Source organism: Nothobranchius furzeri, chromosome 12 (genome assembly GCF_043380555.1).
Source record: "Nothobranchius furzeri strain GRZ-AD chromosome 12, NfurGRZ-RIMD1, whole genome shotgun sequence".
Taxonomy (NCBI): domain Eukaryota; kingdom Metazoa; phylum Chordata; class Actinopteri; order Cyprinodontiformes; family Nothobranchiidae; genus Nothobranchius; species Nothobranchius furzeri.
Window position 1 is genome coordinate 64,784,003 of NC_091752.1, and position 17,366 is coordinate 64,801,368.

The window sequence follows — 17,366 nt, forward strand, 5'->3', positions numbered from 1 at the left end:
GAAATAGCTTGGAGCTGTTCCTGTCCCTGTGCACATCAGATCTTTATTTATTTACATGGACATTAAAGTGTCCCTCTATAGAGATTCCTGTGCTGCCTATTTAAACTCTCTGCTGGGGATACTTAACCTAAATCGAACCTTGGTGTGGATCCAATTCTGCTAATAGCCTGACGGCAGCATCACACTTTGGCTGCGATAAAAAGCTTTTCTCTCTGTGACAAAAGTCCTTCATTAACTTGACTGTTGTCCAAAACGCAAATAAAAGAGTCAGAGGTCTAATGTGCTTTTTACTTTTTCATTTTATTTCATCCTTTTACAGCTTGACACTTTTTCTTTACAGCATCTCATCGTCTGAGCACAGAGTGATGGATGGAGGGAAGGGTGAGGTGATGGGAGGAGAAATGGGAGAGTCAGTGCAGGGAGGGGACTGAGCCAGAGGTGATGAACTGGAGATAAAAGGAGGAAAAAAGCAGAAAGGTGAAGAATTAGGAGGAAATAGTGAGAAAAAGAGCAGGAAATGCTACGTTTTCCTTTAAATGTGTTTTATTCCTACAGGTTTGCTTTATCTCTATACATAAACCCAAAAAGAGCGGTTTGTATAAAAAGGATGAAATAAATAGGGTCACTGCAGCTTGTGTGGAGGAGAGAGAGGAGACAAGGGGGAGGGATTTGGCCGGACTGGCGGGTGGGGAGCAGGGGGAGCAGGGGGAGGGACGGGGAGGTGGCCAGGATGTGCCGGTAGGTGGGAGGTGGTCTTTCATTGTGAGGGGTGGCTGGTTATTCTTTCACAAGGGCAGAAAATTCTGAAAGACAAAAAAAAGATTGTGTCAGAAATCGGTTCAGTTCAAACCAGATCAGGACCTTTTTTAATAGAACGGTCAACGATGGGTAACGTAACTTTAATGGTTGCAACCGTGCTTATTTTTTTAGTTAGTACAACAACACAATGAAAATAAACAAACAAATACGCAGATTCGTTAGTGAACCTCAGGATTCACCTTTATTTCCACACATTTTCCACCAGTGTGGTAAAAGTACACGGGTACCGCCACACAGTCACTGACAACTGTTTGAGTCCTCAGCTTGAATCAAGGATTTCTGTCTGAAAAGGGAATTTTATTTTCAAACCACAGTTTTATTCCAACAATGTCGGATCCCCGTTCACACCTGGAGCATCTGTGATGCGTTACAGCAGCAGCACATGGAAGCCAGTGTAGTCTACGGTTTGATTCACACCAAACGCTTCAGGCGCATGCTAGAAGTGTCTCCGTGCTAAAGACAGGACCGGGTTCTATTTTTGATGCAACGCACTTCTGGGACGCGTCAAGGTCCGATGTTTACCCTAACCCTCAGATGGCTGGATCCGGAGTCTTATTTCCTGATATTTGGACATCTCGCCTCTGATTGGCTAACGGCAACACGATTCTATGTTTGCTCTGCAACGTTGATGTTTTATTTACACAAATGACACAAGTCTGGAGGAGTTCTGCTGTGTGGTGGAGTTGCTAATGTTAGCAGTTAGCTTCTACTAGCTGAGACGTACGCTGCTGTTTCCTGGACAATGAACCAACAACAGCCTTCCCCGTCGTGAGCCAAGATAGGTGAGTCCATGAATGCTAAGTGACAGTGTGACGTAGATCTGCCAAGACCTGTCTGTTTTCTATCAGAAGCTAATGCAGGAGACAGGTGTAGGAGACTATTTTCATGTTCAGACTGCATGAAAAGCTCTGAGTGACCCGTTAGAATAGAAATCAGAGTTGGATGGTCAGTGTAAGACATAAAAAAATAGTTCTCCCGTGCTTTTGTGACCTCACAAGTCCAACTTGGCCGACAGCGCCACCACTGCTCCACGTTTGAAACTCTCCCCGTGCGAATTGACGCACGGCGGCGTTCACCAGTAAACGGCGCTACTGCGGAGGCACCCGGTGTGAATTCTAAACCCATCAACAAGAACGTGCTGAACTTAACGATTAAACGGAGACTTGCCAGGCTAGAAAAGCTCAGCAGGAAGTGTGGTGTTTTTATCTAAATATGTTTGTTATGCAGGAGGCTTACAGTTTCAGACAATTCACACACATCTGTGGTGCCTTTTGAAATAAAAAAATAATATTTCTTTCTGAGATTGATGCTGTTTCCTTTGGGAGATGCACACAAACCTAATGCAGCCAGCTCAGTGATGCATTGGCTTGTTTCCTGTCTGAAGCGACACCGCAAAAGGAGCAGATGACGATAGTTTCAGGTTAGAACAAAGCGCTGCGTGCTGGCCGTCCCACTTCACAGCTGTACGTCAGTTTGACCTCGGCTGCTGGAGGCATGAATCAACTTTGACTGGCTCATTCTGCCACTGTGCTGACATTGATGCATAACAAGTCGCATCATGCCCGGTTTGAGAGGTTTGAACACACTGCGTCCGATAGTTGATGTGCCGTAAAATAAAGGAGAATCCGTGAGTGTGCAGCGGCGAGTTAGAGCTACAGGCCACACCATAAAATATGTTCTCAATCATTACTATGGGGGAGGAGCAAAATGGAGTCGAGACCAAATTATTGTCATACTTGTATGTGAAAAATAAAATCCCTAATTTTGACTTCAATATGCACAAAATGTTTTCAAAACATTCACAAATTTCCCGAAATTAAAGGTAAAACTTACAAAAATGACTCCCGTTCTCTGAGAACCTAAAGGATCATTAGGAACACCTGTTCAACTTCTCCTTAATGCAATTATCTAAACAACCAATCACATGGCAGTTGCTTCAATGCGTTTAGGGGTGTGGTCCTGGTCAAGACGACCTCCTGAACTCCAAACTGAATGTCAGAATGGGGAAGAAAGGTGATTTAAGCTATTTTGAGTTCTGCTCAGTTACTGGGATTTTCACCCACAACCATTTCTAGAGTTTACAAAGAATGGTGTGAAAAGGGATAAACCTCCAGTATGCGGCAGTCCTGTGGGCGAAAATGCCTTGTTGATGCTAGAGGTCAGAGGAGAATGGGCCGACTGATTCAAGCTGATGGAAGATCCTAACACTCGTTACAACCGAGGAACGCAGCAAAGCGTTTGTGAAGCCACAACACCCACAACCATGAGGCAGATGGGCTACAACAACAGAAGACCCCACCGGGTACCACTCATCTCCACTACAAATAGGAAAAAGAGGCTACACTTTGCACCAGCTCACCAAAATTGGACGGTTGAAGACTGGAAAAATATTACTTGGTCTGATGAGTCTCCATTTCTGTTGAGACGTTCAAATGGTGGAGTCAGAATTTGGCGTAAACAGAATGAGAGCATGGATCCATCATGCCTTGTTACCACTATGCAGGCTGGTGGTGGTGGTGTCATGGTGTGGGGAATGTTTTCTTGGCACACTTTAGGCCCCTTAGTGCCAACTGGGCATGGTTTAAATGCCACGGGCTACCTGAGCATTGTTTCTGACCATGTCTATCCTCCACCATACCCATCCTCTGATGGCTAATTCCAGCAGGATAATGCACCATGTCATAAAGCTCCAATCATTTCAAACTGGTTTCTTGAGCATGACAATGAGTTCACTGTACTACAACGGCCCCCACAGTCACCAGATCTCAACTCAATAGAGCATCTTTGGGATGTGGTGGAACGGGAGCTTCATGCCCTGGATGTGCATCCCACACATCTCCATTAGCTGCAAGATGCTATCCTATCAGCATGGGCCAACATTTCTAAAGAAGGCTTTCAGCACCTTGTTGAATCAACGCCACGTAGAATTAAGGCAGTTCTGAAGGTGAAAGGGGGTCAAACACCATATTAGTGTGGTGTTCCTAATAATCCTTTAGGTGAGTTTCCAGGAATCAAATTTAGAATTTAGGGACATTGCTGCATCATGAATTCTTCAGAACACCTGGAAACTTTCACAGTGTTAAGGATTAAAGATAGGTTCATGAAAAATCAGGTCACTACTGAGATAAAACCAAGATTTTGGATTTAGGAGTCAAAATAAGTCACTTCTTGTTCATGTATTGTCGGTCCTGAGTGGAAAACGAGGAGGTTCAGTCTTACTTCAAAAGGAATAATTATAAGGAATACATAGCAACTATGATGAACGGGACCAGATGTGGAATTGCAGTACCACCCCACATCACCAGAGGTGAGAGTGGACCAGTGTGCTGGGGAGGACATCTGGGTGTGTCCCAACCAGGACAACAGAGAGCGTAGCTCCAAGTCTGTCTAAACTGAGTTTATGTATTTTAGAGACTTTCTAAATTTCTAGTCACCACCTTCAAACCCGCGTTTCCTTCCACGAATAAAAAGATGGCTGTTTAGCTCCTTCAGTCCCTGGCGCTTTAGCGTCATCTAACATTTTCCGCGAGATGTTCTCCGATCTGTTCCGCACAGTTCGTGATTTCTTTACGGCCGCCTTGTGCTTCCATTTGCTTGTGCCGTGCCCTTTCGGACAACACCAGAAAAAGTTAGTGCCGCTCTTTACCTTCAATGCCAATCTTGCCGTCTCCGTCCATGTCGGCTGCTTTTATAAAGGCTTTGGTCTCTTTGTCCGTCAGGTCCCTGGCGTTTTTGGAAAAACTCTTCAGGACAAATCTTTGACAAAGACAAATAAAAGCAGATCTAGTCATGAAATGCACTTTTGTTGCTGTGTTCGTCTGAGTGTGCTCTGTCTCACTTGAGCTCCTCTTCCTCTATGAAGCCGCTGTTATCTGCATCCAACGCTGTGAAGACTTTCTTCACATCATCAGAGGACTTGGACTTCAGACCCAGCATGTCGAAAAACTTCTTGTGGTCAAAAGACTCGGCGGCTTCAGGCATGTGAACACAGAGCTCCACAACATCAACATTCTTTGACTATTTCCATTAGTCCATTCACAATTTAAACGAAGGAGTCATTTTGTCTTAGATGCATAAAAACTGATTCAACATTTGGGGGAGCCAGGGGGAGCCAAGGGGAGCACGGCTCCCCTGAAAGGACCTTTTCTCTAGTGCAACATCCGTTCATTCATCCTTACCTGCAAATGCATCGAGAGCCTTCTTGATGTCGTCAGCGTTGAGGATGCTGCTCATTGCCATTTTGCCTGATGGAGAGAAACAGACTAAGGAAAAGAGAGGAAGGGAGAGAAAAGGGAGAGAGTGCTGAGGTTAGAAACCATGCCTCGGGTGAGCAGAGAGAGCTGAGACGTTCTGGTTATACTAAAGTGACGCTCTGGAGACGGAGCAGGACGTCACTTTGCGAGAGCTCCGGAGGAGCGTTGAGAGAAGCGTCATGGTTTGGTTTTCTTTAAGGAGGACAGCCAGGTCCACATTCGGACATGAAAGGTGAGGCTTTACCGGTCTTTGTGGGGGAATCTGATCATTTTACAAACACACACACTCCGTGCTCAACACGCCAGCAGGAAGTGGAGGAAGTCAGGACTGTGGATAAGGATGAAGCTGAATGGAAGCCGCTTCAATTTTACTTTGAAGTCAAACTAATTCTCGGAGCAATCGTGTTTATTTGGCTGTGAGACAGAAAACCTGATCTTGTCTACAACATCCTGGAGGTTCTGCATTTTAGGCTGCTGTACCTCCATCCTGAAGGTCAGAGTGCAAACAGTCCGTGTTGGGAGGGGGAGGGGTCTTTCATGATGGAGCTGGCTCTCCTGTGGAAGGTTCTGGAGTACTGGTGACCTCTGAAACGGTCGTAACCACCAGCAGCTGTTCACCACCTGTGTGGTGTTTCATGTCCAGGTGAGGTCAGGACTGATGCGGACCTGCAGGAATCTGAAGCTGCACCCTCCCAACCTCAAGGTCCCAGGCCTTGCTGCACGTAGTTCCTGATTCGTAAATCAGAAATGTGCTCAGGGTGGCACACGTTTTCCTGGGACACATTTTTTTTCTAAGAATTACAACGTTTGTGTAGAAAGAGACTCACAGCCTCCAAACCCTAAGTTAGAGCCGTTAGAAATGTTGGGACACAGCCTTGACAGCATATATAGGTATTTATCTCATTTCCCACAGTTCAGCCTTGCAGCTTGTCATGCTAACACTGCTACCTGATTGGCTGTGGAGCTCCTTTCTGCTCCACCTTGAATGGATGTTAATACAAACTTTCCAGTTATGTTCCTCATGAAAACTCGTTAAAAAAGAAGCAAACCAAATGATTTAACATTGATTTTATTATAACTGAATTTTATGTTTATGACTTTTATCTCTTGCCCTGCGATGGACTGGCTCTCTGTCCAGGGTGTACCCCGCCTGATTGCCCATTGACCGCTGGAGATAGCCCCCCCCCACGGCCCTACGTGGACAAAGTGGGTTCAGACAATGGATGGATGGATGGGTGGATGGACTTTTATCTCTGAGCGACGAGAATGCAATATAAACAAACTGTTGAGACGTTTTATTCCTGCCAAGTGTGGCTGTTAAGGGGGTTCTACTTAAAAAAATAATTAAGTTTTTGTTGTAGAAAGAGGATTAAAACTAATCCAGCACGGTTGCCTAAATGCATTTCATGAACCAGGATGGCTTTACTTAAACCAGGGGTCGGCAACCTGTTCCCATCAAAGAGCCATTATTACCCGTTTCCCACAGTAAAGAAAACACTGGGAACCACAGCGGCCGCGGCGTTGTGGGCGGGGCCTACCCTCAGACAGCAGAGAGCTGCTTTAACCAATAACAAGTGACAGCAGCCAGTACCGGTCGCTCGTGTACGTCAGAGTTATCTTTCATAAAAAAGATAATCAATAAAATGATTTATATAAAGTGGATTCAGAAGTTTTAGCCCGTCTCTGCCTACAATATTTAGATATTTTTCACCCTGTTGGTGGTTTTACTGAGCAGGTGCCACTTTTGTCATACGTTTCTTTTTAAAACATGTTTAGACTGTTCAGAATACAAATCCAGGCTCTGTCACGTTTGATTGTTGTAATTAAACTTTGTAGGTGGGGAAGGTCAGAAAAGGATCCGATCATTTTGTTTTTCCCTCATTTACAGTGACGGAGATAACGGTGCAGTGCGCCTGGCTCTGATGTTAATCAAGTTTAATTTTATCTATTTTCACAAGAAAACAGAACAGTTAAAAGCAGGGCTTGTGTTGACCGGACAGTTCCCGTATTTGACCGTTTATTTTGACGGAGAAAGAATAGAAAGAATTACCCCGATGCATGCAGACGAACTGACATTTTATTCTACGCACATCGCAGATGTAGTTAAATCACTCAAGAAAAGATTTCCTTCTGAACATCTGAGCTGGACACCGCTCAGTGCAGCTCACTGTCAGCGCGTACGTACGGTGCACAGCGAGCTGAAGATGTGGAAAGGGGCTTGGAGCGCGTTGCAGAACCAGAGCGCATGCGGGAAGATTCCACCGACTGAAGCGAGCGTTTTCCAAACCCGGTCTCTCAGAGAGAAAATCAGAAAATGTTTCCTGATTATGAAACTTTGGCTGAATAGTGCTTGTTCCTGTCTCCAGTGTGGCGACACATCCAGGAGCCTGTCTGAGGAGAATCCCAGAATCTCATATCCTCTTCAGCTCAGGAAGCGCCTATGACTACGCACAAGTGTGACACATCAACCCGGTCTCACAGTCAGACCGGGTTGGACCTGTTCAGGTTTACGCAGACAATCTTTACATTTAGAATTAGCTTACAGATGTAAAATTTATGCAGCAAAATATAAAGCTTTTTATTTAAATATCCATTCATTATTTTACAAGCACAGAGAGCCGCATCAGATGGATGGAGAGCCGCGGGTTGCCGACCCCTGACTTATACATAACAGACATTAGGGCTGCGCAGTGGCACAGTGGTTAGAGCTGTTGTCTTGCAGCAAGAAGGTCATGGGCTCACTTCCCGGCTTGAGATCTTTGTTTATGGAGTTTGCATGTTCTTCCTGTGCATGCGTGGGTTCTCTCCGGGTACTCCGGCTTCCTCCCACAGTCCAAAAACATGACTGTTAGGTTGATTGGTCTGTCTAAATTGTCCTTAGGTGTGAGTGTTTGTGCGTGCATGATTGTTTGTTCTGTGTGTCTCTGTGTTGCCCTGTGATGGACTGGCACTTTGTCCAGGGTGTACCCCGCCTGATTGCCCGTTGACCGCTGGAGATAGGCAGCAGCCCCCCCCCCCCAATCGCTGGACCATCCGGTTTGTCATCTCGTTGCACCGCTGTACTTCCCTGGGTCTTCCATTAATTTCACACCCATGTACTTAGCAACAGAACACCACTGCTGTGAGAGGTTCTCTGCTCAGTAATATCAAAAGGAGAACCGGCCGGCTGCTACCACTTCTACTTTAGGACAAACTACCAGAGTCCCAACAAGAAAAACACCACTTGAAAGGGACTTTACAGAGTTTTGAATTTTTATGCTCGCTATTGCCCCCTCAGGCCAAAAGCATAACGCCAGCTTCAATAGTAGGCTCGTGCACGAGGCACGCATGCTGTACGTGCACACTCCTTAACGAAAATAACAGCTGAGACAGTCCCGTGTGTGTGTGTGTGTGTGGCCCAGAGGGCAGAGGGCAGGAGAACGCAAAGCTAATTAATTAAATAATTTGGTTCTGTACCTTTCTCTTCAGCACAGCTGACAAAGGTTTAAGATGGGTCAGTCCTCCTGCATGCTCAGATCATTCCCTTCCCTTGCTTGAAAAATTGTTCCAAAATGAAAGTTGAACCCACATCTTTTTTATCTGTGAATTCAATTCCGTTCAGCGAGTCTCAAATAAAAATTTGGGCATCTTACTGTAAAAAATATACCATTAATGTAAAAAAGAAACTCTAAATAAATTATGTTCACATCTAGAAACGAACCCAGATTTTCTGCACGAGAGTCCGACGTCTAACTAGGTGAGCTAAAGCACCAATGATGACTTTGGTATCTGTAACATTTATATCCTTGATGACAGCTAAAACAATGTTCAAAGAACGGTTCGGAGCGAAAATGGCTATTTTGTTGCAAATTTGAAGGAAATGTCTAGAAGAAAGTAGCTAAGGGTCCTCAGAAATGTAGCTAGATTCATCACTAGGCGTTAGGAACAGGGACAAAGTCGCTGAGTTGGCACTACCTCACTCTCTGCTGCTAAAGCTACGGATAGCAAATGCTACGGGCTATGCCTGAGCGTGAACGCGCATGAAGCAGCCTGCTCGACCCGAGCATCTCTCTTTTTCTGTGATTTTACAGAAAACAGGCAATCACAGTAAAAATGCCAGGGCTCATTCTACAGGACCAGGGCATTGCAGGAGAATGTATGAAGAAGAAATTTATTATTTCTATACATGTTTTGGCTGTCAAACTTCCATAATGCCCCTTTGAAGTCACGGACAACAAAAGAATTTTGACCTAAAAAACGATGACTGGTGTTTAGCGCTATCTTGTTTCCTCTTGAAATACGGGTGTCTGGTTCTGGCAGAAGCGTCTCAGGGAAGAGACTCGAGGGGAGGGGTGAGTAATATGTAACCGTGTTTATGTTCAAAAACTGGCTTGTTCTGTATATTCTCTAAAGCTGCTTTAAGTGAGTTTTACAGACTGATGTGGAAGAAGCTGAACGCCATTCACATCACAACGATCACACACACTACGTCCTAACTGGTCACGCCAGTTCGTGCAACGCTGCATGACTTTTGTCCAAGTCCCCACCTTAATATCTTTTTTGTTAGAAAATCTGGTAGTGAGAAAATACACAAATCAGGCCAATGTCCATGTTTAAATGGCAACAAGTTCCAACATATCTAGGAAAATTTCCTTCTAGATGTAGAAATGTTTCATTAAGAAATGACTCAAGTCTCAGCTTCAATCTGAGGCAGTTCGTGGATTTCTTCCAGTGGTGTCACAACGGACATCAGTGATGTATGAGCTTGAGGAGAGGCATGGCGTTATCCACTTCGGTAACACACTGCTGCACACACTGATCAATAATGAACAGTGCTTAACTTGTGTGGCCACACATCCCATCTTTTGTCGCTGTAACAGCCCAATCTCCATCTGTGACCTTTAACACGGAGGCGTCTGCAGGGAAAACAAACCACTTAACTTGAAACGAGGATGAGACGGACTTAGTGAGATGTCTCAGCCGCAGAGACGACATCACGCCCCACAGCTGTGTATGAGTTTCTGTCTGTGTGATTTATCACTAACCACGTGAAGACAAGCTAACGCTTTCCAGCAGAAGGACAGATCTAAACAAAACATTTTTACAGTGTAAAGCAATGTTCTCAAAGCAAAGAAGCACAAAAGTGAGCTTCATCCCAGTCCGCAAAATTAGCTTTTATAATACCAGGATTTAGGCACTAACAGTGTGGAAATAGTCTCCTACACCTATCTCCTGCATTCGCTTCTGATAAACTGACGAAGAAAGTCTGGGGTTAGAAAATCCTGACAGATCTACGTCACACTGTCACTTAACATTCATGGACTCACGCATCTTCAGTCACGACGGGGAAGGCTGTTGTTGGTTTAGCGTCCGGTGATCAGTATCACTCACATACTTAGAGGTCAACTCTTAATGTGAAGTGAAAATGTTCTAACAGTTATGTGGAGCAAAAATGTTAACATTTAATAATAATATAGTGATATTATTGTGTTCATACCAAGCCCCCACAATGCGGGTGACAAATTGAAGCAAACGCAGAAATGAAATAGATTGCAGTTCCACCCTCATCCACTAGGGGCTGGTGTCAGAAGCGAGCAAATCCTCATTGACTCCCATGTTAAAAATACCAATTTCACAGCAGAAATAAACATGTTTACAGCCTGGTACCAAAACATGTTTTTGGTTTAAATTATCTAGTTTAGACTCATGACAACTCTGAGGGGGGTGAATTTTTTTCTCACGCTTCTGTTTAAGTGTATTAAAAGCCTAAAATTCTGTATAATTAATGAGCATCAGACCCACGTGACCACAGAGCTAGCTCCGGGGAAAGGCCTCAGTAGAGCCTCAGCCTGGCTTGGAAACTGTTCCGTCATTTTCAGTCTCTCAACTTAGACCATTAGTTGTAGCGTTTGTGTATTCTTTTTGGATATTATTTGTGCAATTGTTGGACAAAATGACTTGCTGTGGCATTAATTGCACTAATAGACCGTCCAAGGAGTCTCCACTTCATTTTTTTCGGTAAGTAAAATTATATTTATGTATTTTAGGTCACTGCTGAGCTGAGCTTAGATTTTAACATGTACTGTTTAACCATGAAATTTAAATGTAATATGGTAAAACCCAGTGCATTTAACATAATGCTGCACTTTAGAAAATGGGTTGAAATATAACATGTTGGTGGAGCTGGGTTCCTACTATCGGCTTGTGGAGGTCTCGGAGACCTCTGTGTTCCACCCGTTTTACCCAGCGGTCAGCTCGGCGTATCTCTGACTCAGAAGCTCTGGTGTTGTGCACAGTTAACTCCGGTTGTAGCTAGGTTGCTACCTCCGTTAGCTTAGCTCCCACCTCCGTGTTAGCTTTGGGTTAGCTTCAAGTTAGCTTGTAGCTAGTTCGACCGGGTGTCGTCAGTTGATCCCAGCCTTACAGCCCCACCCTCAGCTCCACCTCTCTTCCCTTTTGTGGAATTGTCTGGGCTTGACGGAACCTGTGACACGGTCATAATGGCGGTGGTGGCCACCTCCCATTTAGCCTCAAAAACGTGTTATTGGAGCCTATGGAAAACCATTGTCCAATATTTATATGTCGATGGTTCATACTGATAGAGTTAATATTAAAATCAACAAATACTAATCTGGTGTAACTTAAGATCTGAAATGAATCATTACAGGAACAATATTCATTTTAACCCACAATGCAAAAGTATTTGACTCATTAATCAAACACTGGATTTAAACTAATTGTTCATTGAAAAGAATATGAGGTTTTTAAAAAGTCATTTATGACAAGAAAGATATGCTTTATTCAGAGAGTAAAAGTCTCATCTTCTGCATGAGACATTGGGTTTCCAGCTAGAGGAGCTAGGAGAAGGAGTTGTTATGGCTCCCTTCTTTGGCAACAAGGTTGTTGAGCAGTGTTTTTGTGGTTTGGAGAGCAGACTGATATGATGTGGCACACCAGTTCATCTCGTGTATCGGCACCATGGTGTCAGATTGACTCGTATAATTATTCATTGGTTGGGCCTGCAGGTATCTTTTTGCCATTTTGATGAAATACTTGGCCTTTTGGTATGTTACATATGACTCCGCAAGAAAATTCTAGATGAAGAGTGAAGACAAGTCATACACAGTAGGTTGTTAGCATTGTTAGCGTTATTAGCTCAACGTTAGCCTCTAGCCTTCTTTAGCTGATATTAAAGCAAAACAAATAGATGCAGTGGCTTCTTAGGGGTACGAGAAATAACTTCAGGGTCACTTCTGTTTACTGGCTTTGATTCCTTCCAAAACACTGCTGCGTTTTGCTGGCTGGTGTCCAATTACAACTGCCGGTGCAGCGGCATTAGCTTGGTGCAGACTTGGCAACCCCACAGGCTCATAGATTGTAAACAACGACTAAGTCCCTCTTTGGCTTTGTTGAAAGGAGAAAAACTGACAACACTCCAGCTGGTTGAGAAGGAAATCTACTTCAAATATGAGACATTAAACTGCTTTGTGATTATTTCACTGTATAACTCTTACATATTGTACCTTTAAGTTGTTCATATTTAGGGAAAATTAGCTGAACGTGGAGCTGCTAAGTTGTCACCTTTGTTGTCATGTGGTACTTCACTTTCAATAGATTACTTTATTAAAGACTCCAGTTAGCACAGCTGGATAATAACATGGAGAACAGCTCAAACAGGCCATCTGCAGAATAAAAAAAACCCTTGTAGAGTTTGAACCTCTCTGAAAGATCTGAATTGAGTCAATCTTTCAAATAAGGTCAACGGTTAAATGACACCAGTTATCGTCTCGCTCTGCTTTATTGCTTATTGATTTCTACTTCTGAGCTGCTTAAAGGAGAGAAAGGGCTGTATGTAAGTTAAAATCAGTGTGCAAGTTAAAAGACAAGCAAACACTTAAGTGCACGCTGGCAGCCAGGTGTAACCACACACGCACAACAAAACAAGCGCATGGACAGGAAAGGACGGCCTGGGGATCATCTGGCTGTTATCGGTGCTCTCCACCGTCTAATCCTCTGGCAGGTATGGAACAGGAGGGACGGCAGGCCTGCCAACAGCAGAACTGCTTTTATGGGTATTCAATACAGTAACAGTGTGTGTGTGTGTGTGTGTGTGTGTGTGTGTGTGTGTGTGTGTGTGTGTGTGTGTGTGTGTGTGTGTCCACCAACATCATTTATTGCCATCTTTAAAGTGGGTTGAGACCAAGCCCCCATAATTCGGGTCTGAAAATGAAGCCAACACGTAAGTACCAAAAATTGCAGTTCCACCCTCATCCACTAGGGGCTGGTGTCAGAAGCAAACAAATCCTCATTGACTCCCATGTTAAAAATACCAATTTCACAGCAGAAATAAACATGTTTACAGCCTGGTACCAAAACATGTTTTTGGTTTAAATGATCTAGTTTACACTCATGACAACTCTGAGGGGGGTGAATTTTTTGTCACTCCTCTGTTTAAGTGTATTAAAAGCCTAAAATTCAGAATAATTAATGAGCATCAGACCCATGTGACCGCAGAGTTAGCTCAGGGGAAAGGCCTCAGCCTGAGCCTCGGTCTCGCCTTAAAACTGTTCTGCCATTTTTAGTCTCTCAACTTATACCATTATTTGCAGTGTTTGTGCGTTTTTTCTGGATATTATTTGTGCAATTGTTGGACAAAATGACTTGCTGTTGTATTAATTGCACTAATAGAGCGTCCAAGGAGTCTCCACTTCATTTTTTTCGGTAAGTAAAATTATATTTATGTATTTTAGGCCACTGCCGAGCTGAGCTTAGATGTTAACATGTACTGTTTAACCATGAAATGTAAATGTAATAGGGTAAAACCCAGTGCATTTAACATAATGCTGCACTTTAGAAAATGGGTTGAAATATAACATGTTGGTGGAGCTGGGTTCCGACTATCGGTATGGTCCCCTCCCCTCAATGGCAGCTCAACGTATCTCTGATCGCAGCAGCGCCTGTCTGCTGCGCGGGCTGCCGGCTTGTGGAGTTCTCGGGAGACCTCTGTGCTCCACATGGTTGTCCCCAGCTGTCAGCCTGGCGCACCTCTGACTCAGAAGCTCCGGTTTTGTGCACAGTTAGCTCCGGTTGTAGCTAGGTAGCAACATCCGTCAGCTTAGTTCCCACCTCCACGTTAGCTTTGAGTTAGCATGTAGCTACATCGCTTCAGTTCGACTGGTGTCGTCATTTGATCCCAGCCTTACAGCCCCACCCTCAGCTCCACCTCTTTTCCCTTTTATAGAATTGTCTGGACGTGATGAGACGTGTGACACAATCAAAATGGCGGTGGCGTTTTCAGCTTCCAAGAATTATGTACAGATCCTTGCAACATGGGGCCGTGCATTATCTTGCTGAAACATGAGGTGATGCTCATGGATGTATGGCCCAACAATGGGCCACAGGATGTCATCACAGTATCTCTGTGCATTCAAAATGCCATCAATAAAATGCACCTGTGTTCTTCATCCATAACAGATGCCTGCCCATACCATAACCCCACCACCACCATGGGCCACTCGATCCACAACAATGAATTCAGCAAAGCGCTCACCCACACGACGCCACACACGCTGTCTGCCATCTGCCCTGAACAATGTAAACCAAGATTCATCCGTGAAGAGAACACCTCTCCAACGTGCCGGATGCCATTGAATGTGAGCATTTGCCCACTCAAGTCTGTTACGGCGACGAGCTGGAGTCAGGTCAAGACCCCGATGAGGACGACGAGCGTGCAGTTGAGCTTCCCTGAGATTTGTTTGTTTATGCAAACCAATTGTTTCAGCAGCTGTCTGAGTGGCTGGTCTCAGAGGATCTTGGAGGTGAACCCGCTGGATGTGGAGGTCCTGGGCTGGTGTGGTTACATGTCGTTTGCGGTTGTGAGGCCGGTTGGATGAACTGCCATATTCTCTGAAACGCCTTTGGAGACGGCTTATGCTGGAGAAATGAACATTCAATGCACGAGCAACAGATCTGGTTGGTCTGGCCTGATACATTTCAAAATAAAACACATACTTACAACTCCTTAATGTAAATATTACATCTTCATCAGTGACTGAACAGCACATTTGATTCCTGAATCTTTTGAAAAGAGAAATGATGTGTATTTCAGCACGGATGAGACTTTTGTCCAGAATCACATTAAAAATGACACCACACGCTTTTTTTTTTCAAAGACAGCAACAAAACAGAGAAGGTATGTACCGAAACAATCAACACAGTGGATTCTTAAACTTGCGATTTATTTTCGAGTTATTTTTAAAGGGGTAGAACACCGAAAACCCATTGTAACCATTATTTCTGATTATAATCAAAGTTTTTATGCAGGCTGAACATGAAAATAGTCTCCTACACCTATATCCTGCATTAGCTTCTGACAGAAAATAGATGGTGAAACTTTATGATTAGAAAATCCTGACAGATCTACGTCATACTTTAGCGTCCGGGAAGCAGCAGAGAATGTCTTGGCTAGTAGAAGCTAACTGTTAGTATTAGCAACTCCACCACACAGCAGAACTTCCTTCAGGCTTGTGTTGTTAGTGGAGATAAAACATCAACGTTGCAGAGCAGAGCCAGCGGTAGAGTTGTGTTGCTATTAGTCAATCAGACGTGAGATGTCCAAAAATCTAAAATAAGAGTCCAATTCATGTCGTCTGACGCTTTCCTCTGATGTGACTCACCTTGGGTGTTTCTCAATGCCAAGGAACCTTGCCTTGATGTCTTGGCCCCGCCCCGGTTGCCTAGGAGATACGTCATCGGGAGCCGCCAAGATGTGTTCCAATGTTCATGTTCTACCGAGGCGTGTGTTCTCCGTTTGTCAGCCATTTAGCTAGCGGAGCAAGGATACACGGGAGGCGTCTTGTAGCCTAGCCTTGGTCAAAAATTACCCACAATACACTGCGGTATTTTCAAAAGGACGGCGGATCAGAAGCCGGCAGCTACTTTGGGGGCAAATTTCAAGTTTAAAAGTAAGCCAACTGGTTTAAAACTTTTTTTTTAGATACAAAGAAGTTATCTATTGTTGGTTAGTTGCTTAGAAGTTGCAGCTTCGGTGGCTAGCGGGTAGTAACTCACTTATATTTTTAATTTAATAAATATATACACAATTTAAAAAGTAAAAGGCTCGTTATATATTTATATTGAAACTAATACGTATAAAATATAACGTTATCTCCCGTGTCACGTGGAAGCTGTGGTCACGTGATGCAAGTCTGTTCCATTTAACAGTTTTCTTTGACCAAGGAAGGACAGTGTCCTCATAAGCAAGGCGCCTGGCCTCGCAAGACATCGCCTCGCAAGGTCAGGCGTCTTGGCATTGAGAAACACCCCTCTAGTTCCTGAAACTGGTGCACCGGAGTTTTGTTTCCCCAGAGTACGACTTACTTTAATTCCTCCTAGAGACCACTGAAGATGTATTGATCAAACAAGCTGTCCACTCATTTAAACATACAATTTCAATTCTGCATCTGAAACGCTCTCGGTGGAAACTGATGAGTCATGGCGCTTGCATCAAAACCTCACCTCTTTCATAACACATCTCTCATTGGGGGTAAGGAACAATTTTCTTGAGAAAACTGATCATAGCAGGACGGCACCCAGAGTTTGAAAAGGGGCAAAGGAAGTAACACAGGAGATACTATGGCCAGCAAAGGTCTTTGGGACAGAACAACGCCCCAACCTGCTTCGACCAGTGCTCATGGTTGCAGAGAGACAGGTGCCACTGTTCTAATCCCACGTGCCTTTTAATATGTCCGCTACACCTGATGCTTCTTCATGTTCTCAGAAGAGAAAACGCTTGCAAACACACAGACGTAAATGGAATGTCATTTGTTTAGCAGAAAGTTTTACACATTGAGATTTTGATCCTGGTGACAGACTTCATCAAACCCAAACCCATGCCTACGTTTTGCAACAGCATATCCAGCTGAGGTGAAATTACTCCACACAGCATGATAGCAGGTCATTCAGCAGACCATTAAAGACGTTAATATTTGATGTTATTTAATGGAAATCCATTCAACAGTTGGTGAATTATTACAGTCAGTCCCTAGAGTCGCTCTGCTGGAACGACTCAAACTCATAACGAACTAATGAGTAAAACACGCAAACCCATATTTACATATAATATTAGCAAACAAATTAAAGATGTAAATCCCATTTCATCTGTCCCTGAAGGCATCAGCATTCAAAGCCAATCAAATGTCTCCTTGTGCGTTTATTAGAAACATAAACATTTAAGGTCTGGGTCGTATTAAATAAGTAAAAACATGCTTTTTTACACCATTTCGAGGTCCCGTGGTTACATATAAACATTGATTT

General features: G+C 44.0%; 1 protein-coding gene across 6 annotated transcripts in view; it reads right to left on the reverse strand.

Annotated features, from left to right (window-relative positions):
* Window positions 1-279: 279 nt before the first annotated feature.
* The window catches only part of pvalb6 (parvalbumin 6), a 122,684-nt gene continuing 105,597 nt past the window's right edge, over window positions 280-17,366 (reverse strand). For all 6 annotated transcript variants that reach the window (XM_070542836.1, XM_070542835.1, XM_070542837.1 and 3 more), the window contains 4 exons: window positions 4,998-5,081; window positions 4,658-4,790; window positions 4,466-4,575; window positions 280-803 (listed from right to left, as the gene is read on the reverse strand). In XM_070542836.1, coding sequence (XP_070398937.1) covers window positions 778-803; window positions 4,466-4,575; window positions 4,658-4,790; window positions 4,998-5,081 — 353 coding nt within the window. In that variant the 3' untranslated portion in view covers window positions 280-777. The remainder of the gene's footprint in view (window positions 804-4,465; window positions 4,576-4,657; window positions 4,791-4,997; window positions 5,082-17,366) is intronic.